General features: G+C 37.9%; 1 protein-coding gene across 1 annotated transcript in view; it reads right to left on the bottom strand.

Moving 5' to 3' along the window:
• LOC134677914 (uncharacterized) overlaps window positions 1-25,390 on the bottom strand; it is a 43,645-nt gene extending 18,255 nt beyond the window's left edge. Inside the window, exons 1-3 of the mRNA XM_063536359.1 lie at window positions 25,018-25,390; window positions 19,084-19,743; window positions 16,739-17,743 (exon numbers count right to left, since the gene is read on the bottom strand). Coding sequence (XP_063392429.1) covers window positions 16,739-17,743; window positions 19,084-19,668 — 1,590 coding nt within the window. The 5' untranslated portion in view covers window positions 19,669-19,743; window positions 25,018-25,390. The remainder of the gene's footprint in view (window positions 1-16,738; window positions 17,744-19,083; window positions 19,744-25,017) is intronic.
• Window positions 25,391-25,896: the final 506 nt, after the last annotated feature.

Below are 25,896 nucleotides of genomic sequence, written 5' to 3'. Positions count from 1 at the left end.
AGCCCACGCAGTGCAAGTGTCATTTTAAACGTCAAAGTTCTATGAAATTATGACGTATAAATAACACTTACGCTGCGTGGGCTATCAAATCCGCTGCAGACTTTTATTGGTGCGACTATACTAAGCTAATCTAATGACAAGTGTAAAGGTTAAAAAAGGGTAATTTTACCCTAGTCTTGTCTCCATATTTGTCTAGTTTCGTCGATACCTGGTAGGAGGCGGCATACCCGCGCGCGGTCCGCGGCCCCGGAGCCACACTCAGAGTCTCGAAGCAACGGCGGCAACCACACCTTGCGATAAACATGTCATTACCGTGGGTGTCATTACCGTGGGTGTCATTACCGTGGTCGTCATTACCGTGACAACACGAAACAATATATTTTTAATGCAACATTGGCGGTAAGAAATGTCAACTAGTTAGATAATTATGCTATTAACTTATTTTTTAGGAAATAATGCAATTTCCGTGCTATTAAACGGTAGCTATATACTTAAGTTTTATTTTTTTAGCTGTGTTGATCATCCCTTGGATAATTACTGTTATGCTGTGAAATTTAATGAATAAAAAGAAAACCTACACATCACGTGTTTTAATTTCAAATTCATTCAAATCAATGGCATTGATGAAATATTATGACGTATTGGATTTTAGCTATGCCCTTACAGTATAACTCTGACGTTAATATCAAGACAAAGTAGGTAGTAGTTTTGCCATTTACAGGACAAATCATTTCAGTTTTCATATTTAAAACTAGGACTTCATATCTGGCATAAATCTCAAACATAGACCAATATTATAGCTCTGTCATAATTATAAATCTACTCGTAACTACAGCCGTAGGACAAAGCATTAAAATACCGTTTTATGTGTTGCCTCAAAATAATTACCTCATTGCCAATAGCCGCCAGAACGCTCGTCACAAAACATAGTAGCACCACACACGCCTCGTAATATGTGAGCATCGAACGAGCGACGAAATCGGACTCTCCTCTCTTCTTAAAACTTCTGTAGTGGCTTCAAGATGAAAGCAAAGGCAAATACGTTTGTTGGAAAACAGAGCTCTGTAGTTTTAAGTCTTTGAGTTTGATTGACCGCTGGTTCTTATCACACCAATATCGCTGGATCTAAGCACCGGACCAATATACGCGCTGGGTCTTAACACCGCACCAATATCGCTGGGTCTAAGAACCGCACTGATACACGCGCTGGGTCTTAACACCGCTCCAATATACGCGCTGGACTTAACACCGCACCAATATACGCGCTGAGTCTAAACACCGTTCCAATATACGCGCTGGGTCTTAACACCGCTCCAATATACGCGCTGGACTTAACACCGCACCAATATACGCGCTGAGTCTAAACACCGTTCCAATATACGCGCTGGGTCTTAACACCGCTCCAATATACGCGCTGGACTTAACACCGCACCAATATACGCGCTGAGTCTTAACACCGTTTCAATATACGCGCTGGGTCTTAACACCGCATTGATATACGCGCTGGATCTTAACACCGCACCAATATCGCTAAGTCTAACCACCGCACCGATATACGCGCTGAGTATTAACACCGTTCAAATATACTTTTTGCAAGGGAATGGACGGATGGAATGTTTTTAAGGGTTTCCGGAGAGGTTAAGTAATACAGTCAATACAGAGTTTGAGACAGTAGTCAGCCGTTTTGAAGGATTTTGGAACTAAATGAGAGAAACTCGTGCAATTGATTGGGAATTATATGGGATTAGGTGTCAATTTCTGGGGGGTTTAGTCTAGAAAATTATAAGCAAGAAGAGTGGATGGTGGTACCAGGTACCAGTGATTTAAATTTTATTCAAGTGAGATACAAAATAATTTGGCTATTATAGTTAGATAAGTCTGTTGAAAGATTAACAAAGTGTTTTAGTATTTCTGTTTTAGTCTGGACACTTCTGGAATAGGGATTGGATCAGGATAGAACCACTAACAGGAATTTGGAAGGACTTAGTTAATTTTAAAGCACTAAATGTAGGTATAATGTTTTAACTTGCACTTGCTAAAATTTGAGCACTGAATCTCGATATTTATAGTCTCACAGTCTTGACACTTTACTCTTTGACAGTTTCAACACAATGTTAAAGTGACTTCACTTTAATAGTCAAAATATCACTTTACTTATAAAATTCTGATCGGCGATCCAAAATATGCACTGAAAGAAATAAACCATGAAAAAATTCGAAGGCGTCTATTGTAACCTTTGATATTAAACGTAAGAAACTTTTCGAAATGGTCAAGGGTGAGTCGTTATGACATGGCATGTAACTCTAAGCTACGGCTCTATTTCAAAATTGGAGGTCCAATCCAATTTATAACAAGTAGTATTTGCACAATTCAAACCGTTTGTAATAGTAGTAAACTCTTTAGTGTACAGTAACACATAATAAAAGTAACTTACAATTAAAATTTTTACAATCGAAATGAATGATAGTTTTTGGAAGGCAGAAATGGGTCTTTTAATCTAGTTTATATCGCCCATTGGACCCCAAACTCCTTTAAAAACGGTATCGTCTTGGGTCGTCCCATTCGTTTTTCGTCAAGTTCTTAAGTTAGTCCTATTCTGCTTTCGTCACCCATTCTACATTCGTCACAATCGTCAGTAGCTTTCAATGTAGAATGAGCGACGAAAGCAGAATAGGACTAATTTAAGAACTTGACGAAAAACGAATGGGACGACCCAAGACGATACCATAAAAACCATACAGGGGAAGGAGAAAAGTATACGACTTAAACTATCTATTCGTCACAACATCACGTAACTGAACTAAAATACTGATTCCTCGTTTCTCTCCCAATTAACAAATTAAAGTCTGACAAATTCATCAGTAGAAAAGGGGCGAAATTCATAATTCTTATTGAAGATCAATTATCAACCCAGCGCGCCTACATTTTTCAAATTCTCCACCTTTTTCTACTGATTTAATTGGTTTGCCAGACCATATTTACCGTTACGGAACCGGTAAATTCGTAGAAACATACGGGTAAATAGTTCAAGTCGCGACCCTAACCTTTGATTCGCTTTCGTATCGAAAATCGCGCGTCGCGCGCGCGCGCGCTGCGTTCACTGCGGCGTTGGCGCAGCGCGATGATTTATTGACGTAAAATATCGATATCGATAAAATCAATCAATATTAAAGTTTCGAATTAACTATAATCCAAGTGAAATATACAATTGTAAACAGACGTAAGTTTTTTTTTGTGGAGCATTCCATGAAATTGTCTACCGTTGTCCCGTACAAACGCGAAGTTTCTGAAGATTTAAAGGTATAAGAGTTTCTTTTTCTACGACAAATGGTCAAAAATATGCACAGAAAAAGAATCGCCTGCTTTAAATGCCGAGAAAAAAGTCGCAACACAGGAAATAAAATGCGTTTGTACGGGACAGCCCGTGGAATGCTCCTTGTATAGACCCTCAAACATTTATAAGTACAATCACCACACGGGATTATTATGCCATTTAGGGTAAGTACTTGCTAATTTGGAAATTCTATAGCGTACCTAAGTATAGAACAACCAATTTAGCTAGGAGCCGGTACAGGTACGTACACGGAGCTATAAGGCTCCCGACCACGGACTTTGATTTTCCAACCGTATAGTTGGTGGTTGGTTACCAATTTATATTGCGCTCCGATCAAGGTGACCTTGGACCGTTGGAAGCAAGTATCTACGATGCACAGGCTACGAATCGGTAGACACATAATTATCAGAACGCCTTAATAATTTTGACGCGTTGCGACATGACACTGCGCGACACAAAAATATTCATAAATAGAACTGCCAACTTATAATCCTTCGTTAGATTTTGCAGTAAATGGGTAAAAAAATACGAGATTATTGATAAAAGACGCCAAAAAGAATAGTGAATGTCAGATGCTATGCTATGCACATGCAGTTTGGCCGATAAAGCAGCTAATAACTATAACTTCTCTTTTTTTATACTAAATAAATTTAAAACAGAACGTACGTACAAATGTGCAAGACGATAAAGACGAAAATCAACATTACAGTGATAACATGAATGTTCATATTATCGATATCGATGGGCAAGCACGTCGCATCCCTAATTGCATCTCGCCAAAAACGAATGCCAATTTTCGCAACCGGCGACTGTACAGTCGAATTGTTCGACAGTTATGTGTCGTAGGACACCGGAGGACACCCCTTCACTATCAGTAACGGCAGCGCCATTTACTTCAGCTGACAAACCTTCAGTTTAAGGGCTGATTTAGACCAGTGGGGAGACACTCCTGACTTCGGTCGAACTCGGCTCCGTTAGGATCAGCATTGCTCCAAGCAATTATTAGGGTTGGCACCACTTGACTTCCTTTTGCGTGCACGACCACAGATAAGATAATCTCTTGAATTTTGACAACTTCTTTCTAATGCAAAAAAAACAAACTATAAGATCGCCTTATTTATGAACTCTGAAGAACAGTTACTTCACAAACTAACATACCCTCGTAAGACCCAAGGTCCAACATAAAGTACTTATTCAGTTCGATGAAATTTAAATCATATTCAATAGGAACAGAGTCGCATTTATTTTGTTTCATTCAATTCTCAAACAAAAGCAAAATCAACTCTATTCCCCGCACTAAAGGTTCAAATTTCTGTGGCGAATTATGGGTTTTTCTCTAAGGCTGGGCCTTAGGAAGATATATATCTGGGTGACCGAGCTTTGCTCGGAAAACATAAAAACTCAAAAATGCGCGTATTCCTAGAGATAAGACCTAGCTAGCTCGATTTTTCGCCCCCAAAAATAGTAATTTTTACGTTTTTTTGACAGTAACACTATCGGAGAGATTAGAGCAGATTCGTCAAATGAAATACGAGTCGGAGCGGCAAATTATTATGGAGAAACTATATGAAGAAGTGGAGAAAGAAATGTCAGATCAGGTAAATAATGAAAATTACATTTTTGGTACATGCTTTTATGGCTGACTGTACTTTACCAGTGGGGAGACACTCCTGACTTCGGTCGAACTCGGCTCCGTTCGGATCAGCATTGCTCCGAGCAATTATTAGGGTTGGCACCACTTGACTTCCTTTTGCGTGCACGCCCACAGATAAGATAATCTCTTGAATTTTGACAACCCTAAATTGCCGCAACGGATAGTGCCATATATTAGAAAGGGATAGCATGATTCGACCCTGAACCGCTGTCAAACTTCGGGTTTGTAGGAAGTGTCATTTCTGTACGGTAGTACTATTATTTCTTGTGTTTAGACGGCGCGCGAACTCGCATGCGATTTTAGTTACATTGCGGACTGTTGGTTACGTCCAATTCAACCGACCGATCAAAATCCGCAATGGTATGAAACTCGCATTCGAGTTCTCGCATAGTCTAAATCAGCCTTAGGAGTCGACGTCTTTAGCAGTCAGAGGGTTAATTTGTTCTCAGTGTTAAATAGATAATTGTAAAAAAACTTACTGTACTGATTTTCCTAAGCCACCTTATAATAAGAACGTATATTTTCATAACGTATTAGTTATTACATAATTCGAGATATATCGAAAGTAAAAAGTGTAATACTATCAGATAAGCTAGATATCTAGGGATGTTGACTGGTGATAGCTTGTCAGAATCACGGTCATTCCCGGTTAGTTTAAACCAGTTGTAGTTTGAAAATACATACATACATACATATAATCACGCCTATTTCCCGGCGGGGTAGGCAGAGACCACGGATTTCCACTTGCTACGATCCTGACATACCTCTTTCGCTTCCTTCACATTCATAACATTCCTCATACACGCTCGCCGGTTTAGGGTGCTCTTGACCTGGCCTTTCTTCAGGATTTCCCCGATCTGATCAGAGAAAATCCGCCGAGGTCTACCCCTTCCCACTCCCACTTCCAGTTCTCCCTCATATGTACACTATAGTTTGAAAATGTTGACAAAAAAACATTAATTTGTCGATTTTTGGTATATGTGCCTGTAAAAAACAGTCCGGCTGGCATGACTTAGATGGAACCTGTCCTGCCTGCAGACCCTACAGTTGACGTATACTCCCTACAGGCACAGAATAAATAATAGTAGTAGGTACAGAAGACTCACTCTCTAACAAAACGCGTCTGTTACGATCAGCACAGATATGGCCGCTAGGTGGAGACAGCGCCACGCGTGGTTTATGGCAAACCCCAAAATTGGGGTCGAACGGATGTACTTTTAGCTACCTGTAGCAGAGCGACGAAATCGCGGAGTGAGCCACGCCTGCTACAGGAAACTAGCGTGGTGGAAAAATCAAAACGTAACTATGAGTTGCGTTTTGGTTTTTCGACCAACCCTCTTGAGTTAAGTAGTAGGACTAGGACGGTAGGAGAAAACCCGAAGTGGGACCCGACATTGAACCAGTTTACTAAAAGTTTTTCAAAAGCCACATCATAACGTTACACCCTATAAGGTAAAAGTACGCTTCACCGAACGCTCCGTATCCGTCCGTATCACCGAATTTCTTATATTTTAGGCTATAAGTCGATTACTTACAGCTGATATTTACTTGCGTATTTTTTTTCCACGAGTTAAATACCTATCCCTTCCATTATGCCTCAGAGTCGGCCAAATTGTGCCGCAGTTGAGACGTGGCAACTGATCGAAATGGATCGTCGCTGCCGATTGCCACTTTGTATGGGCAACCTTAAAGAAATCGTTAAGAAGTTGCGTACATTTGTTAAGGTCATAAAACCTTTTAAATTTATTTCTGTGTTTCAAAGTATGGTTTTACGGTGTGATTACCTAATTAGTTTGTGTATTTTAGTAAATTTTATTAATATAGTGCAGTTATATTATCAGAAATTAAGCTTAATGTGAATTCGGTGATGAGTACACCGATAATTTGATTGAAAGGTATTATCGAACAGCGTCCGGAATCAGGGAAAGCGTATGTTTTTGAAATTATTTTTCTAGTGGTTGATTACAAACTATTTAGATTAACTACCTAATTTCACAAATAAATTAATGTATTTGTAATTTTATGAGCAATTGCCGAACAACAAAAACCTATATAGATTATTATAAAACTGCGTTTGAAATGTTCATGTTTTACGACTTTTTGGCATCAAAATAAGGTTTTTGGCAAGACTATTATCAAACAATAATTTTAGATATTTTACGTCAGTATTAGCAAGAATTTTATACATGTACGGTTTTGTAATCGATTCAAGTAATAAATTTAATGATAGATTTGTAGTTATACCATATTGATTACGATTTAAATACTATTTTCAAAACCTGTTCGCGAAATAGGTTCCACATATTTTCCATGTTTCGTTCACCGAACGGCCGTTCGGTGAATGGTACCCATGGTCTCTACTACCGAACTCATGTTTGCGTTGGCCATGATTCTATTCGATGTTCATTAGAATATCATCCTTATTACGATAACGGCTAGGTCTATATTTATATGTTTATTTTTTGTGACCATCATTTCAATGCCAGCGCTTCTCAAACTTTAGACATACTTATTGGACGCCTAATAATAGTCTCGGAATGTGGAAAAAAAACTCAATGAGATAATAAAAATATATTTTATACAGGCTGCTCCAAACCTAGACGACTAAAAATTTTTTTTAGATTCCTCTCGTCCTGGGCGATTGTGATTTTTTTAACTTTTTACTTTTGTTATGAAATTCCGGGGTTCCCATACAGGGTGGCTAAAAAATAACTGCATTCCCATTTCCAGGGAGGTTTTTGGATTATACTTAGCAACTTTTACTATGGGACCAACCTCGAAATCGCGAATAAAATTTTACCCTTCCATAGAAAATGGACCAGACAAATTATTATTTTTCAAGAGTATTTTTCAATAAAACAAAACGTCAAGATCGCTTACCATCTTTCTAATACTAAAGAACGAATCATAGTAGGGATTTAATACTGAACTACTAAAGTTTGAGCACCACTCAACACCATATTTTCATACAATTATTTCCTAGTTCGGTAATGCGGCCTCCCTATTCGGTATAATGTGCAAATCACGTTTCTTAGTTCGATAAATGGTACAATTAAGGAAATTGGAAAAAATTACTTTAAAAATATTTTTAATACACGTCCAATCATTTCAGTAATTTATAGGTATGTTTAAATGACGACAAATTTATCTAAGTTTAAATTTTTGTATTGAACATATTCGTATGAAAATACCAGAACTAATTAAAAAAATAAACGTAAATCTAGGTCTTAAGCATTCGGTGAAGCGTACTTTTACCTTAATTATTAAAGATATTCTGTAATAACAGGAGTTCTAGGTACAATAGGCCTTCGATGGGTAAAAACAAATATACAAACATATCACAGAAATATGTTATTCGGAAACTTACATTCAGCTCAAATAGGTATAAAATCACAATAATAAATTACAAAACACGGAAAATGTTCAAAATTGATAATTTGACATAAAAAACTGACTGACGTCAGCAGTCAAGTTCAAGTTTATAATGAAATCGGCCAGTATTTTGAAAAGACCGTAAATGCAATTTTTAAAAGGCTCCACAGACCTTGCGACCAATCGCATGCTTTTTTCGATACATTGCCGACTAAGTAGAGGCAAGGAATTCGATGGATCGATCAAATACCGCATTGTATCGAGAATCGCAAGGGTTTTGTTGCAAGGTTAATGAAGCCCCAAATTTTTATTGTATTCTTTTGTATTCATAAACCATTTCACCTCGGTGACAAGCTCTAAAAATAAAGAGAAAAAAAAATTCATAAACCATTTTTTTTTACTTGACAAGCGATTTAATACTCACTGCCAAAGAAAAGTTGTAATGTGTAACATAAGTGTCCTATATATTATACTACTCTTTGTAGAAAAACTATCGTGGTTTATAATATTATCTGTCCTGTCACGCATATCTTTCACATCTGTCAATTGTCACAGCCCATCGACACCCCATACTTTGATAAATTATGAAAGCCCTTGTTACCAACATTGAGGCATAGAAATAATCTTATCGAATTAAAATGACTGCTGTTGCATTTTGGTGGCACATACCATACTTGCTTTTAACATAGACGTATTATACTTACTTTTCTTTAGGTTGGTATGATTGGTAGTAAAACGTCAAACGTCATTTGAATTGTCGTGAACGTGAAAATACGTGGTTATTTTTTATTGTAATTGGTAAAATAACTTTAGCTGTTATTTAAATGGGGGCCAAATCTTTAAGGAAATGTGAAGTTTGTAGTGGGTGTGTAAGAAGACTAACTACTGACGCATTTTTGGCCAAATTTCCAACTTGATCCGAACAGGTCGGTAAACTGATGTTTGTATGCAATATTTTCATTTTTTACTTTGAGTCGTTAACAGTTACTAATTTAATTAGTTTTAGTCGTGTACAATCCATGATTAAAACGAAAATATTTTGTGAATAAAGTATTTTTAAGTAAAAAACTAAGTAACTTATGACACGAATAGTGTACGACCAATTTTATCGATAATCTCTTTATTTCAGATGTCGATTATGGGCAAAGCTGAGGAAAAGGAAATGAGGATTTGGCGTATTTATTTACCTATTCAAAAGCTGAATGGAAACAAGTTCATTTGTGGAAATCATTCTCCATCCAGTGCCTTCAATAAAAAGGGACCAGATTAAAAAAGAATGCGCGCGAATTCAGCATATTGTAATATGCCTACTTGAATAATAAACTATGTTATTTTTATCATGTAAAATAAAATTGTTTATATATATATAATGTTCTTTTATTTTATTAATAGGTAGTACAGTAGGTAAATACAGCAGCACGTATCGCACATTTATCGATATCGATAAACAGTAGGTACTGGAAGTGTCGAGCCCTAGCGTTGTTTTTTTTGTGTTGGTAGTATTGTGTGGTTTTTCTTTTTTTAACAATTATGGCCTGGATGCGAGATCTTTAAGCCTGTATTTGGTGTGTTGGGATATGTACGTTCATAATTCGGTTCGAGGATTGTTCGAGAGTGCCGACTCTTAAAACGTAGTGATTATATGCTCTTTGAATTGTCATACATTTTCCAGCGATACGTGATTTGTAATATTCTGATATTATTGAATATTCGTTTAAAACTGTATTAACATTAATATTAGCGCGGGTGAACGGACTGAACATACCTAGTTGTTAAGTGGGTCATGTATTTTTAATGTTACGGTGAAAATCATCGGTTGGAACGTGGTACAGGTATATTTTTATGATTAGTTCTTATTTATTGGTTAAAGATAGACCAGATTTGAATGTAGAATTATTTTATTTAACCTCTTGTCTGTATATGATAAGGATCCTGACCGAATTTCAGTCATCTTTGTGATTTCTTTCTAGAACGATTCTTTCTGTTCTATCCAGCGTAATCGAGGTTATAACCTGCGATTTTTGACCATCGCACACAAAGGTTAACTGTGAAAATCAGGATGCAATGCTGAAAAATTGTATTACTTGAATGTTTTATATCGTTAAAAAACGTAATTTTTCAATGACAAAGCTGTCTGCTTCTACAGTGACAGATTTTTAATTTTGACAAATCTTAGTTACACAGTCGACGTCACATATATGTTTACGCTTTTCCACCTCACCCCTTTGTACAGTCGCAATCAGATATATCGGAGCGGCCAAGGTGTTCACAATATCTGAACGTGCACTCTAACGTCTTGACAATAGAGGCGTGTTCAGATATTTGTGAACACCTTGGCTGCTAAGATATATCTGATGGCGACTGTAATAAAGCGAAAAATGTAAACATATCTTTGACGTTGACTGTATCTACTTGTAGTGTATTAAACACTAGGATTAAGCATATTACAACGACTTTTAAGATATATTAGATATTTAATTGGCCCGTTATTTTATAACAGATTTGTTCCATACGGCCAACAAAATTTTCCCGCGCTTTCTTCTGTCACTGTGACAGTTAACAGCTGTTCCAGATTCGTTAAAAACATTTTCTTAAAATGTATACAGTTTAAAAATCGATTTAAATACCGACAAACTTACTCCAACAGCTATTAAAATTAAAATTTCTTAAATAGAAAACGAAAATTATTCACACTTGACTTCTTGACGTCAGAGACAAAAAAAAAGAAAACTTTTTCACAAACTGTCACCCGGTTTCCAAGATGGCGGTCAACTTTTTAAATCGCACGTGGCTTGGACATTCGGCCGGTTTTAATTTCGTATCCAGAATCCTATTCCAATCGCTACCTATATCGTAGGTTAACGAACCAGTATCAGGGAGATCTCATTTCACGCATATTTTATAAGGATCTGGAGTTCATTATATAGTGGAGCCCAAATTTTACTTGCATAGCCAATGAGTGAGCAGGAGTTATTTCGCACTGCGATATTTTTAGCAGCGGTCGAGACGCAACGCGAGACGGTATGACTTATTGTTAAAAAACTGATTTTTAAACTTATATCAATGGGAAAAAGGTGGATAATTGAATAGCTTTTGCGTACGATACACCTGTCGTAAATAATAATGTCTAATTCCTTCTTACTGATTCAGAGAAAAGTTCTAGAATGTTCAGAAGTAGGTCCAAGATTTACATCTTCACAAGATCAGGCGTGACTCACTCCGCGATTTCGTCGCTTTGCTACAGGTAGCTAAAAGTACATCCGTTCGACCCCAATTTTGGGGTTTGCCATAAGCCGCGCGTGGCGCTGTCGCCACCTAGCGGCCATATCTGTGCTGATCGTGACAGACGCGTTTTGTTAGAGAGTGAGTCTTCTGTACCTATGTAGTACTATTATTTATTCTGTGACAAGATGTCACAAGTTACCGAAGCTAGATTTCCCTGTTCCGGGGTCAAATCTCGGATTTATGCAAGCAAGAAACTTATTTTGGATAGTTTCATAGGATAAGATGGTTCTAAACTTTACTGCCTGCCTCTGCACTGAGGCGGAGATAGCATCCACAAAATAGCATTGGTTAATAATCTACATCTCTTCTCGGTTGCTTGATTCCTCTTATCTCCACCACAGTGGAAAGACAGCCTTAAGATGTTGCAGATGCGCTGCTTAAGATGTTTGCAGCTGGTCATGTACTCTCGCTGTCAGATATATCGGAGCAGCCAAGGTGTTCACAAATATCTGAACACGCCTCTATTGTCAAGGAATTAGAGTGCGCGTTCAGATATTGTGAACACCTTGCCCGCGCCGATATAACTGATGGCGACTGTTAATCAGCCTAAATAATTTGCCATTTCAATCATTTCATAGATGAGTTCTTTTTGGATAAATATTTGGCGATATTATGATTTTGACATAGATATGTAATCAAAAAATCAATTAAAGTCCCACTCATTCCCACAGAATAAGTAAATAATAGTACTACCGTACAGAAAGGACACTTCCTACAAAACCGAAGTTCGACAGCTTGGCGATTCAGAGTCGAATCATGACATCCCTTTCTAACTTATGGCAGTATCTTTTTCGACTATTTAGGGTTGTCAAAATTCAAGTAATTATCTTATCTGTGGTCGTGCACGCAAAGGGCTGTCAAGTTGTGCTAAACCTAATAATTGCTCGGAGCAATGCTGAGCCGAACGGAGCCGAGGTTGCACGAAGTCAGGAGTGTCTCCCCACTGCTGCTGGGTTGCCTTTGGAATCTAGTCCCCAAGGTACCCTACGGGTTATGGACTTGAAGGTCCAGTGTAAAGACCCCAACCAATAAAGACGGTTTAAAAAAAGATACACAGGTTCGTTGCCATTTCGCTATTCGGGTCGTTTATTTGTGTGCGTAACCTCCGACGTTCCTATCTTCCTATTGGCTGACGAATCGAGATCTACAGGTAACCAGTTTACAGAGACCTTTAGATTCGTGAGATATATATTGGATAACAGAACGAATTTATAGACTAGTGCTGCCCTCCTAAGCTAAAAGGACGAATTTTCAATGAAAATTAAATGCAATACTGCTTTTTAGCTTAGGAGGGCAGAGTGGCTATATGCGAAATTTTAAACTAATCTAACCTAACCTAAATCTCATAATAATTAGAAAATTCAAAAAAGCAAAAGGAAAAAAATATATTCCATAATGCCAATATCCATAGAGGAAAATGGTCGTACATTTTCCTTTTTAGCTCTGTACCAACTACGCGGTTTGTTTATTTAACCATTATTGTACAAAAGGCGGATTTACTGCCATGCTCTGCTGGAAGACCTCTACCAGTCAACTTTAGAGCTACCGATCGCATAATAGCTTTTTTTGAGCGTCGTCTATGGAAAATAGCGTCACTGCGCAGTTGCGCCAACGATGCGTCGAACAGCCATAGACTTGAGTAGACGCCGACGCTCGAGAGACGCTAGTGTGGAGTGGCCCTTAAGGCAAAGCAGAGACAGTTTAACCTCCTAAGGCCCAGAGTAATTTTTGTAGTTTTGAATTTGGACCGTGTATGAGGAATGTTATGAAAGTGAAGGAAGCGAAAGAGGTGTCAGGATCGTAGCAAGTGGAAATCCGTGGTCTCTGCCTACCCCTCCGGGAAATAGGCGTGATTATACACGGTGTAACATGAGGAAACCGAATAATTTCAACAGCGTATTCCTGATCATATTTGGAGACAAAAATGTCCTATAAACTTTTTTGAAATTCGCCTAGTTTCAGAGATATTATTAATTTAAAAAAAAAGTTTTTATTGTTACATAGTGTAAAAGGCCTTTTTGATGGTGATGTTGCTGCTATGGGACGTAGTCTAAATATCCTTATTGATAGATGTCAAAAAGTGACAAGTAACACTTTGCAAAAAGTAGATTCTACGAAAAAATAATGTTAAAATCAATTTTAAGTGACAAGTTTACCAATAACATTTATTTTTTATGAACAAATACATTCAAAAATTTGAAAAAACAAAACAAAAAAAAAACTTTTTTTCGCGAAATTGACCTAAACTCATATTACATTTTTTACTTCTTTTGACCTCAAAAATGCGTGATTAAAATTATTCGGTTTCCTCATGTTACACCGTGTATGTATGTATGAATTCGGAACCTTCTTTTATTCCTTTATAGATCAAAATTCGATTTTAATTTGTTCTTTTTAAAGGAACTCAGGACTTAGGAGGAAAAATCAACTAATGCTGGTCGTAAGATGCGTTTGTTAGACGAGTGCACTTCTAATAGTAATTCTAATGATAGTTCGCATTCTTAACGCCATGTTCCTAATCGAGGTGCTATCTTTTGTGCCAGAAATTCACTTCGTGGTTCGTCATCGCGTTGTATGCGTACAGTACCGTCTTTACCATAAGGGCACACGGGGCCCGTGCCCTGGGCCCCCATCCTCAGGGGGCCCCGAAGGGCAGACAGTAGGAACGGTATATTTGTCATAGGCGCCTTCCGACATCCGATATCGGTGCGGCGCTTCCGATAAATTCAGCCATGACGGAGGCCCCCCGTCAGCTGTCGGACCGATATTTGTTTGTGTGCGTATGTGTAGGCATAATGGTTGTTGTAGTGTTCTGGCGTCCGAGTGCGCCCCCGCGGCCTGACTACGCGGATGTAGGATCCTACATCCGATATCCGATCAGACAATGTCAGCCACTTTATAATTTTTGAGTGTAATAGTTATTTATATATATTGTAATAGTTAATGATACCCGAGCAAGCGAAAGATTCCAAAATAGAACCATATATGAGCGTAGCCAGTGGTTCGAAAAATGGAATCTTGAGCGTTGCGAGGGTTTCACGGCACGAGGGTTAAACAAAATTTGCCCTCGAGTGAAACAATTTTTTTTACCACACCAATCCGAAGCAAATATTAATTGTAAAATATCAAACAAAATCAAATCCAAATTAATGTTACTACATATTTATCATCATTTAAAAGTCAATTCTATCAGCAAACATCAGAAAACAACTCAAAATTTTCATTTGATTACTTTGTCTCACATGTGAATAAAATGCAACTTTGCTATCAGTTTTTGAAGTGCAAAGTAAGCCTTTCCGAACTGGTGTGGTGAAAAAAATCTTAAATCTTAACAGCACCTATATTAACATATGTTCTTATTTTAGATTGGATGAACTATTGAACTGTTTCGTGAATATTTGAGATATATTCCATTAGTTTCAATACGGAAATATCTGTTACGGTTACGGTTGCTTGCTGTCGTAAATCAATTATTAAAAGGTAATAATAACGCCAGATATGTAGCGTATGATACAAGTGCGAAAAGTAGGAAATTCGCAACGAGTGGCTATAAATTGAAACACGACCGAAGGGAGTGATATTTATGGTGACATTCCCACACTTAGTTATTGTAGGCTGTGCAGAATTAGCTTGGTCCCAATCTAGAGAAAGATTTGACCTACAAAAATACACGTAAAAAAATATACAATTCTGTTTTAAATCGTAAAGAAAAATCACAAGAACAGAAATATCAAACGTTTTAAGGAATAAATATTGGAAAACCTATAAGTAGGGTAATTCGCCTGTAACTGGCCACCCTAAACTAAAAATGAATTCTATTCACCTATAAACATAATTCATTTTAGTACAAGGTGGCCAGTTATTGAAACCTTATACTAAAATTAATTGTGTTTAATGCGAATAGAATTCATTTAGGGTGGCCAGTTATTGGCCGGTGGCCAGTTACTGGCGAATTACCCTATGTAGGAAAATACTCTAAAAACATTACGAACACATAAACGTCGAAAGCGGAACTGAACGCCATTAAGTAGGTTAACAAATTAGAAAAACTGTGCCAAAGAAATAAGCGGGTGTCGATCCTCGAGCCGTTGGCATAGAGTTCATAATACAGATCTACGCCACTCCGAAATAAAAAACCGGTCAAGTGCGAGTCGGACTCGCGCACGAAGGGTTAAGTAAGTAAGTAATCATTTATTGTCAGATTATGCAATGTCAGTATACAGATGTTACAATATTATTTGATTAGAGACTGTCACAATCAACCATACCATTACGCGTAATGGTTCCGTACCATTACGCAAAAAAACGTCAAAAAAAATCACGTTTCTTTTGTTGTGTGGGAGCCCCACATTTATTTTATTCTGTTTTATTTTAGAAATACATCAGTTGTGAATAATTCAACTGTCTAGCTATCACGGTTCATGAGATACAGCCTGGTAACAGACAGACGGACAGAGGAGTCTTAGTAGGGCCCCGTTTTTACCCTTTGGGCAGAGAGAATTGCTTTGGGTACGGAACCCCATAAAATTGTCCAAAAACATTTAGTGAGGAAACCCGAAAATCAAAATTTACTTGACTGGAGTATCAGGCCAATTCGAGTTTTAGTTATTCGATCTGTTTACGATATGATACCGATCTGTGTCGAAAGTGACATTTCTTCAACAAAAAACGTCACAACACACATTTGACGATTATCGGTGCAATTATGCACTGCAAAATCTGTGCAGAGTTAGCTTGGTCGACTCCATTTTTTTGCCGATTTTTAGTGAATAAAGATACTGTTGTGGCATATGTAATATAGTATTATGTACTCTGTGCCGAAAGGGCGGTTTTCGAGAAATCAAGTAAAAATTCTAGATTACACAATTTTCTTTTTATGTAACGCTTATTTAGGTCGAAAGATATGTTTGTAGCGTGACAAACGAAATGCGAGTTTCGTACCCACAAATGAATGTGTTTCTATATTTGTAAAATCGTCATACTTGTAATGTCAACGAAGTAATTTTGTATAAACAAAAGTTTCTAAATAGACTTGGGTCACACAAATCTAGAATTTTCTCCTGATTTCTCAAATTTTTGAACATAGAACTTACCGCTTTGATATCTTCAATATCCTTCGCGTCCAAGATCTTTCTTCTAGAAGAAGGAGTATCAGGACTAGAATCTTCTGTGGGTTCACTAACAGTACTCTCCGTACTAGTTTCCATGGATTTAACACCATCTTCTATTTCACTTTCAAGATTTTCACTCCGCTTTTTAAGGAAATTTTCGTGTTCAAAAGTTTTGTTCTCAAAACCTGTACCACTCGGGGAGTCTATATCATTATCAAGCACTAATCTATCTTCTTCAGAATCTATGTATTTCAAACTGGGTTTGGATTTCCTAGGCTCCTCTTCTTCTTTCTTGGCTGTCCCTGACGCTATAGGCTGTGAGATCTGTATATACGAAGCAAAGTTAGATGTGTGCGGTGCTTTTACTTGTTTCTCTATATCGTTCTTAATTTCTTTCAACTTTGGTGTTATTTCAGGACTGTTCCGCTTCAGGCGGTCATCGTCCCCGTTCTCTACATGTATGACTGTTGATTTTTCTAGAATCTTTCCTATGGGATTGTTAGGGTCTAACTGAGATTTGATGCTAGCTATCCGGTCGTACGGTAGCTTGATTGTTAATGATGTTGACATGCCGTTTTTCTCGACCGCAGGCTTCGCTAATGATGTCGGTTCTGATATGGTTTTAGATAATGATAAGTCTGAGTTTGAGTTTGATCGTGAACTGGAAGAATCCCATTTGTTAAAGCCGTTTTTCTCATAAGAGTGGACTGGCACTGGCTTTTCGTCCTTCGGGACGACTTTAGTGTACCCTGTGCCGTTCTCCACGTCTTTAAGCTGGTTTAGATAATGATCGACCGTTTTGGAGTATCGTGAGTCGTTCGCTGGCAGTTTCGTTACTGTCATTTTTGGATCGAAACGCTTTCGTATCTCAGAAACTGAGGGTACCTCATTGCCATTGCTGTCCTTATTTCCATTGGTCATAGAGTTTCTTTTCCCGTAGCTGGTTGTGGGTGAGCTTTCTTTGTAAAACCGCCTGCCTTCGGGCCTCTGGGTCAGAAATGTTCTGGGTTATCTACTGGTATTTTTCTGCCGCGTCGTGTCTGTGTGTGTGTTCCTCTTCTGGGTGACATGGAGTGCTCGTCAAGCAGTTACAGTGACAACTATTAAGCGATGGCTCTCTTAGTGCGAATGTTAATGAACATACACACACACACACACGCGCGCACACATGGTTTGTGCGTCTGCGAAAGTCTTCTGATAACAAGTATAGATATTTGATAGTAAGAGGCCTATAAGTATATATGTGTATGTATTTAGAGCGAGTTTAAAAGGTATTATTTTTAAGAACAAGTACTAGTTTTCATACAAGAAACAGTAGCACATAGATTTAAAAACAGGAGTGAAAATACTAATACGATAGAAAATATCGTATCGACTTCTTATTAACAAATATAGGTATACACAATCGCTTAATGCAATTTATTTGTCACTAAAGTTTAAGTATTAATACTAAAAATAATGATTTCAATAGGTATTCATAGAAACAGCTGGGGTTCAAAATATATGGAACGGAAACAAAAACATAAGAAAAGAGTAATAATAATATAAATAACTATGAATAAAATAAATAATTTCGCAGACACATCAACCGAAACTATACAAGAATGATGAATTAGAATACTTATTGTGCTACTACATAACCAAGACAATCTTGAGAAAACATACAATAAAGCTATGTGGATGAATATACGAGCTATTAGCATCTCTTCCTGAAATGGATAGTAGTAGAAATTAAATTCTCGATCATAACATCAACACAAACTTACGTGAACCTTAGAATGCATTTGATAAGTACAATTATATAATAGTCTCTGATATGCATATTATCAGCAAAGAGAGTAATATCAGATATGAAAAGCTCTTCACATAACACCTTTTCTAGATAAAAGGAAACTTTTCCCAATTAAAAGCTTGCTTTGTTGCTGTTGATGCTTGCATCAACCGATTGGGATACCGCAAGGAGGCATATTAGGACCGCTCTTATTCTTATTGTGTATATCGACGATCTGGCTAATTTCGTTTTGTTTCTACTCAAATGTTAATGTACGTAAACGTAAATTAAGAATTTTGCACATTACTTTAGAATAATATGTTTATGTTGACGTTGCTAGCCAGCCAGTTACCTTATAACTTGGTTTAATGGGCATTTATCATTTAAATTTCACTTTTTAAGCTCACGTAGGTTTGTGTCTCTGCACAAAATTTCGTTCATTACATTCCTCTAGTTTTAGACAAACTATAGGGGGATTACCGAGCGACTGAATTTAGCTTTCATCCATATAGCTTGATAGTTAGCTCTCAAGACGTATACGATTCTCAACACTTACCTCGATAATTGTGGCTGCGGAGTTCCTAGGCTTCCTCAACCTGGAGCCGTCAGACGCCGGCGGTCGCCCGATATCGCTCGATATCGACTTGGATCTCGCTATCTCATTCTGTTGCTGCTGTATCCTTTGCGTGTACGGAATATAGTTCGCCGGTGAGTATTTGTTATACAGTTCAGCCGTGGACATCGCCAAAGCGGCAGACGTTGGGAAGTTCCTTTTCGGGCGCTCAACTTTGCTGCTTTCGCTTCTAGTTGTGGAAACATCCCTGCCTCTAGACTCGCTTCTGTCCGATCTGAATCTAGTAGACACGCCACTGTCCGAATCTGTGACGCTGGGCGCTCGAGAATTCCTAGAATATTCCACTAGGGAACTTTTCCTCTCCCTTTTACCGTCGACATCGGAGTATCTACTTCTATATTCTGTGGTTCGGTCGCCGTAGGAGTTTCTTAAGGTGGATGATGAATAGGTGCTGCTGCTACTGGATCTGAAGTAAGGCTTGTCGAGGCTGGATGAGGATGTGAGGGTGGACCGGTAGGATCCGGACAGAGTGGAGCTGCTGTTTATATAAGGCGAGACGACAGGCATTTTGGCGGCGGGTGTATTCACATTCTAGTGTTTGAACTTGGAGGTGGGTGCTTTTTGCATGGTGGCTCGGAAAATCTGGAACAATCAAAAAGGTATGTTAATATTTGGTGTCAATATAAGTTGGAGAGGCAAAGAATACTATATACGCGGGCGGAGGCACGGGCACAGATATTTCTACACAGATAACTGACCATTAATAATGATCGTAAGGAAACCGGACTAATCCCAATAAGGCCAAGTTTACCCTCTGGGTTGGAAGGTCAGATGGCAGTCGCTTTCGTAAAAACTAGTGCCTACGTCAAATCATGGGATTAGTTGTCAAGCGGACCCCAGGCTCTCATGAGCAAGAAGAAGAAGAAGAAGAACTGACCATTAATAAGCGTTAATACGTGATAAGGTCTCCTAATGTGTCCCTCGAGTATTCGTAGTATCTGGCCTAAGTTTTAAGGCCTGTGCACACCGGCTGCGTGTGCGTGACGTGCACGTGCGCGTGCGGCGTTGTAGTATACAGATCCTTATGAGAGACGGCACATCGCTTGCGTGACGTGTGCGTGTGCGGCTCCAACATTTTAGCGCACGCACACGCGCACGTCACGCACACGCACGTGGCTCGGCTTTTGGTTTTGGCAGGTTTCAGCATAAAAATCATGTGTACAGAATAAATAATACATATATAGTACTAGCACAGAAGGTTCACTCTTTAACAAAACGCGACAGATATGACCGCAAGGTGGCGCAAGCGCGAGCAGGCGTCCGTTCCTTATGGTTCCTCTACACGATGGGCCAACGCCGACCACTCCAAGGGACGCAGCCATGCGGTAGAATGATAATAGCAATATCACTTGCTCCCCTGTTAACGCATAAAGGCGTCCCTTGGAGTGGCCGGCGTTGGCCCATCGTGTAGAGGACCCATTAGCGGTGCGCGGCAACTACATGCTAGACACCAAAATTGGTGGCCTTCATGTACTTGTAGCGACGCGACGAAATCGCGGAGTGAGCCACGCCAGCCGATGGTTTAGTTCGGCCAGGCGTGTCTCACTCCGCGATTTCGTCGCTTTGCTACAGGTAGCTAAAAGTACATCCGTTCGGCCCCAATTTTGGGGTTTGCCATAAGCCGCGCGTGGCGCTGTCGTCACCTAGCGGCCATATCTGTGCTGATCGTAATAGACGCGTTTTGTTAGAGAGTGAGTCTTCTGTACTTAGTACTATTATTTATTCTGTGGTTTGGGCCAAAACTAGAGCAAAACCAAACCTTCGATTTTGGCAACAAATCCGGTTTCGGTCGGACATTCATAATTTGTAGGTATCTTAAGAACCAACAGGAGTGGTCATCTCTCCATACAAACGTACTCGACTGTTTCCTCCGTGGGTTTTGATGCTAGAGCAATGATTTTTTCAACACAGATTAATATTGTCAATATCTGTGTCGGACCGTTTTGCTTTTTTTGATATTTTTGTTTTTTAAGGCGCTAGAGCCCTTTAAAAATGGCCAAAATGGCCTCATTGACTATACCGCAATGAGAGGCGTAGTATTAAAAACTGATATCAATTAGCCAAAAAAGCAAAACGGTCCGACACAGATAATTTCATAACCATTTAGATTTCCAAATTTGGTTACGATTGCTTAAGTTTTGGAGGAGGAAACAGTCGAGTACGAAACCTCGATTTTTGAGATTTTTACGCAGGATTTTCGCCTTGTCCTTATCGCACTAGTTTTAGGAGCCGCTTCTGTTAGCGAGACGGGTATATTTACCTAAAATATTTAAAACTCAGCTCCTGTTTCGTCTTAACGTGTAAACAAAAGATTACGTCTCGCTGGTTAGGCACGCCATACAGGCATGTCTATAATTCAGTCTAGATGATCGCAGATAACAGTCGCCTAGCAACAGATTGGGTAATTCCTTTGAAGATTAGTAACCAAGGTCAGTCAGATATGGGCAGAGTAGCAAAAAATGTCAATATGGGTTTGTAAACAGAAAAAAACCGCAAGAACAAAAAATCGCAAGTTGCGGGGATCTTTCTCTTTTACTTCAATGAAGGCGTAATAAGAGTGACAGAGAAAGATGCCCGCAATCTGCGAACTTCGATTTTCGCGGTTATAAATGCTTTCAAAGTTATCCTAATCGCTTCACTTTACTTTGGCTTGTAATAAATAATTATGAGGTAGATTTTATTATCTTCCTAGCACCATCCCACTAACCCGGGGTTAAGCAGTAAAACCGTTAACCCGGTGTCAAATTGTAGTGGTAACCATGGTAACTCCAGGTTTAACCGGTTAACCCTGGGTTAGCGGAATGGTGTAAGTGGCCCAGTATTGAAATTAGTTATTCTTCTGTCTAAGATATTCAAATAGCGCTTAGACAAACATTATGTAAAAATGAGACAGTTTAGCACCTCCATGTTTATGGCTAAACAAATTATGAGGTAACTTTCTAAATAAGATGAGGTCACCCTCAAAATTCGTTTTATGAATATAATAATTTTACAGTAGGTAAGTACATATGGTCCTATTTTCCCGCACTAGTGTGTAAAATAGCACTTTTCGTGCGTATGAAAGTTTAAAGGGCCATAATATGTATGTAGTGCGAATAGGTAATCGCACGTGTATCGTACAAAAGTCGAATTTCCTCTTTTCCGCACTTGTATCGTAAATAACTATAATGTCTGTCTGTTAAACATGATCAGATTTTAATTATTATAAAAATGGGATTTTCTCACAGCAATTTATCACGCAAAATAGGCGCCAGCGTCGAGTTGCGGAAAATCGCCCGAACTAAGGACTGTATCGTTTATTATAAATACAACTTTACTTAGCCGTTTTTTCTGGTATTATATTTTTATTAAAAAATTACACATATAGTTTAATTAGTGCTTTAATAATAAGTAACATTTCGTCCTGGGAGATCACGTAAAGCATATGGTTTGGACAATATTTACCCAATCCTCCCGAGTAACTACAACGATTTTGGACAAATACTACAAGAAAATTTACGGTTTGCGAACAAGACGAGATATTACACAAAAAAAATCGTACTATGTAAACAGCAATTACATATGATTCGTAAAGCGAAACATCTGGGCATAGTCTAATCATTTCTTTTAGTTGGAAAAAAAGTTTTGGATCTGTGCTTGGTGGCCTTTTAGAGAATATGGCATGTTACTTACGACAACCCCGACTTTGGTATACAATATAACCATCATGGAGCGTTTCTATCGACCTGTTCTAGCCATGGTTCAACGCCATGAATGTCCGTTAGGCTTTGGATTTCGGTAGATTCTTTTAGCTGTTTCCCTCATTTCGCTGGCGTCAGAAATTGACGGGCATCCAAAATGTTGCATAAAAAGTCGTTTTCATGTAAAGATAAAAAATCACCACATTTATTCTGTGGATGTTCAATTGAGCAATCATGAAAAGGACACTTAGATGGCATATTTTGGCAGCATATTAACCTTTTGTTTCTTTAAATCGTACCAAGGAATCGGTGAAATAGTCTCAAATTAAGCTCGATAGGCTTGTCCAAATTACAATTGCTAGACGGTATTAAAATCATCATAAAGTCCCTAAAATAAAATAAATGTAAAACCTTCTTATATCAGATATGGCTTAAAAATACCCCCAGAGTATACCTTAAGAACATAGTAATACAAAATAATACACACATCAACAGTTAGACCAGGTTTTATTTGTATTTATAATAAACGATACAGTCCTTACAATACAATACATCTCTAATAAAGTATCTAATATTTCATTGATTCCATATTTGTAATTGTATTTTGTAATTTTTGGTTGTGTATATTACTTAAGTACCTACTTGTAAAATTTTACATGTAAAAATGCCCCTGTGGCCTATTTGCTGAATAAATGTTTGATGTTTGAAATATGCACTCTAATGCCTTAACAACAGAGGTGTCTTTCACTCAACTATACTAAAATGCTGACATTACAGATGTGTAATTAAGATTGTTTTGTTACTGTATTATCCTCCTAAGTCCCAATGTCCTTTTAAAAGAACAAAATCAAACCCAAGTTTGAACTACTTTGGAATAAAAGGTTTCAAATTAGACATTTAGAGTAAATTTTGTTGAAATCAAAGCTATTGGTTTTGTACATTTGGATAGCTACAGGTTACATTTATTATTCCCTTAACACCTTCAACTGCTGAGGGGGGTCCAATGACCCCAAAGTATGCTTAATTACGAGTTACACAAATTGCCGCAGCAGCAAAGGTGTTAACACTTATTATGACAGCAGCTGGTCAAAACATTGTCTCATAGTTTTGGTATTATCTTCATCCTCGAGAGGCCTTCTTCCTCAGAGGTGTCCAAAATATTGTACAGTTGAGTTCATAAATATGTATCTATACATTTTTTTACCCTAGTGCAATAGATTAAGGTGAATAAATGTATACATATTTATAAAGTCAACAATTACAATTTTCCTGAGAGTTTGTCAAAGGAATTTGATTTTTTATTAAAGAAAACAAGGTTTAAAGTTCAAAGAATGAACAAGCGCTTCTGGAAATTAGACGATTAGTATGAATAATTATTTATTTTGTTTAATACACAAATCAGCTGTTTACATTTTTATCAAGGTGAGACAACAGCTCGAAATTAGATGACATTAAAATATTTCTACAATGTTTCAACTTTTCTCTGCTCAAAATATTCCAGTTTGTACACAAATAACTATAAAACTGGGTCACTTGCACTCTTCAACATTACTACCAGCCCACAGCAGTTCAAAAGGAAAATTAAATTGAATAAATTTGCAATGGATCTGACATCGCATACAAATTAATTTGCCCATATTAGGTATTTAAATGGCATCCTTGGAATGTAGGCATTACGTCAGTCACACGCGTGATAAATAATTTCGTGAATTCCACACCAAGGTCACTATGATCAGTTGAATAATATAAGTAATCTATCAAAAGAAATAAGAAACGAAAGAATTTACGCGAGCTTTGGCGCTAAGTAGTAATAGAAAAAAATTCAAATGTTTATTTTTTTTAATAATGCATTCATGTAACATGATACCATGGAAAGCGGGTTTCAGCCAGTCAAGGCCAAGTGTTATTCCTACGTTATTAGCGCGCACATTGATAAAAATCACTTTCACGCGACTCACCCGGCCTCGCGCGTTCAAATTCGCCAAATATATATCCTAAAATACTCACTCTGATTTATTTTTAGGTCCAGTGAAACCGTAAAAGCATGACACACGATTTTGACAAGTACTGGTCTAATAAACACTAATTTAATTTTGAAACACGTGAGGAACGTCGTATTATATTAATATCGATTATATTAACTGCATTATGTATGGAAAATCGAAGTAATACTCACATAAATATATATTTTTGTATCCGAAGCAACCAAAACGAACAACTGTCTTGAAATTCACTGTAAAACCATTTAATAACGTTCGTTTTATACTTCACACGCGCCGTTCACCGAAACAAACACTTCAATATTTTATTTCTCGCCAAAATCCAGTTCGCACGTCGTGAAATTGTTTTTTTTTTGATCTCATGTAATTTTAGAAGACCACATCCATGCCTGTGACGTCACTGAATTTTGTTGGCAATCCTATTTTTATGCCACTTCCGTCTCGAACGATAAAATGTCTTATTAGGAGAAGGAAATTTAAGCGATTATATTCTTTATCGGACTGTGATAAAGCCGATATTAAGAGCCGTGATTGGATGTAATTAAATTCAAGTTTTTTAGACAGTGTTGTAAGCCTCAAATATTACAGCTGTCCCCCTTCGAGCCCATTTGTATTGAGGTAGACAAATCTGAAGTCAATGATCATGTTTACTTAAATATTTGATCATACGAAAATGCATCTACGCAGCTGGTAATACAGTTCATTTTCTACCCCCATGTCTTGCATTTCCAGAGTGACAACTAGGAAAACTCCGTGCGTCAATATTTTTATAGTCAAGAAGATGACTCATCGCCTGTCAGCTGTTTATAATTACCCCAATCAATTAAATATTTTAAAGTTATTGGCAGTATTTATAAAGCGAAATTAGCGATATTCATTTCATGCAAAGTTATGTTTTTAAAATATAGTATCGAGAGCACATGAGCTACGTGCTACTACAAGTAGTACTGCTACTCGTCACTAGAGGTCGTAGTATTAATCTTTTCTATGTGTCAACAGATGTCGCCTCGACAGACTGACGACTGAGCTGGTAAGTGAAACAGAGTATTGCACTA

This window comes from Cydia fagiglandana, chromosome 27 (assembly GCF_963556715.1).
Source record: "Cydia fagiglandana chromosome 27, ilCydFagi1.1, whole genome shotgun sequence".
Classification (NCBI taxonomy): domain Eukaryota; kingdom Metazoa; phylum Arthropoda; class Insecta; order Lepidoptera; family Tortricidae; genus Cydia; species Cydia fagiglandana.
This window is presented reverse-complemented; position numbering and strand designations above follow the sequence as displayed.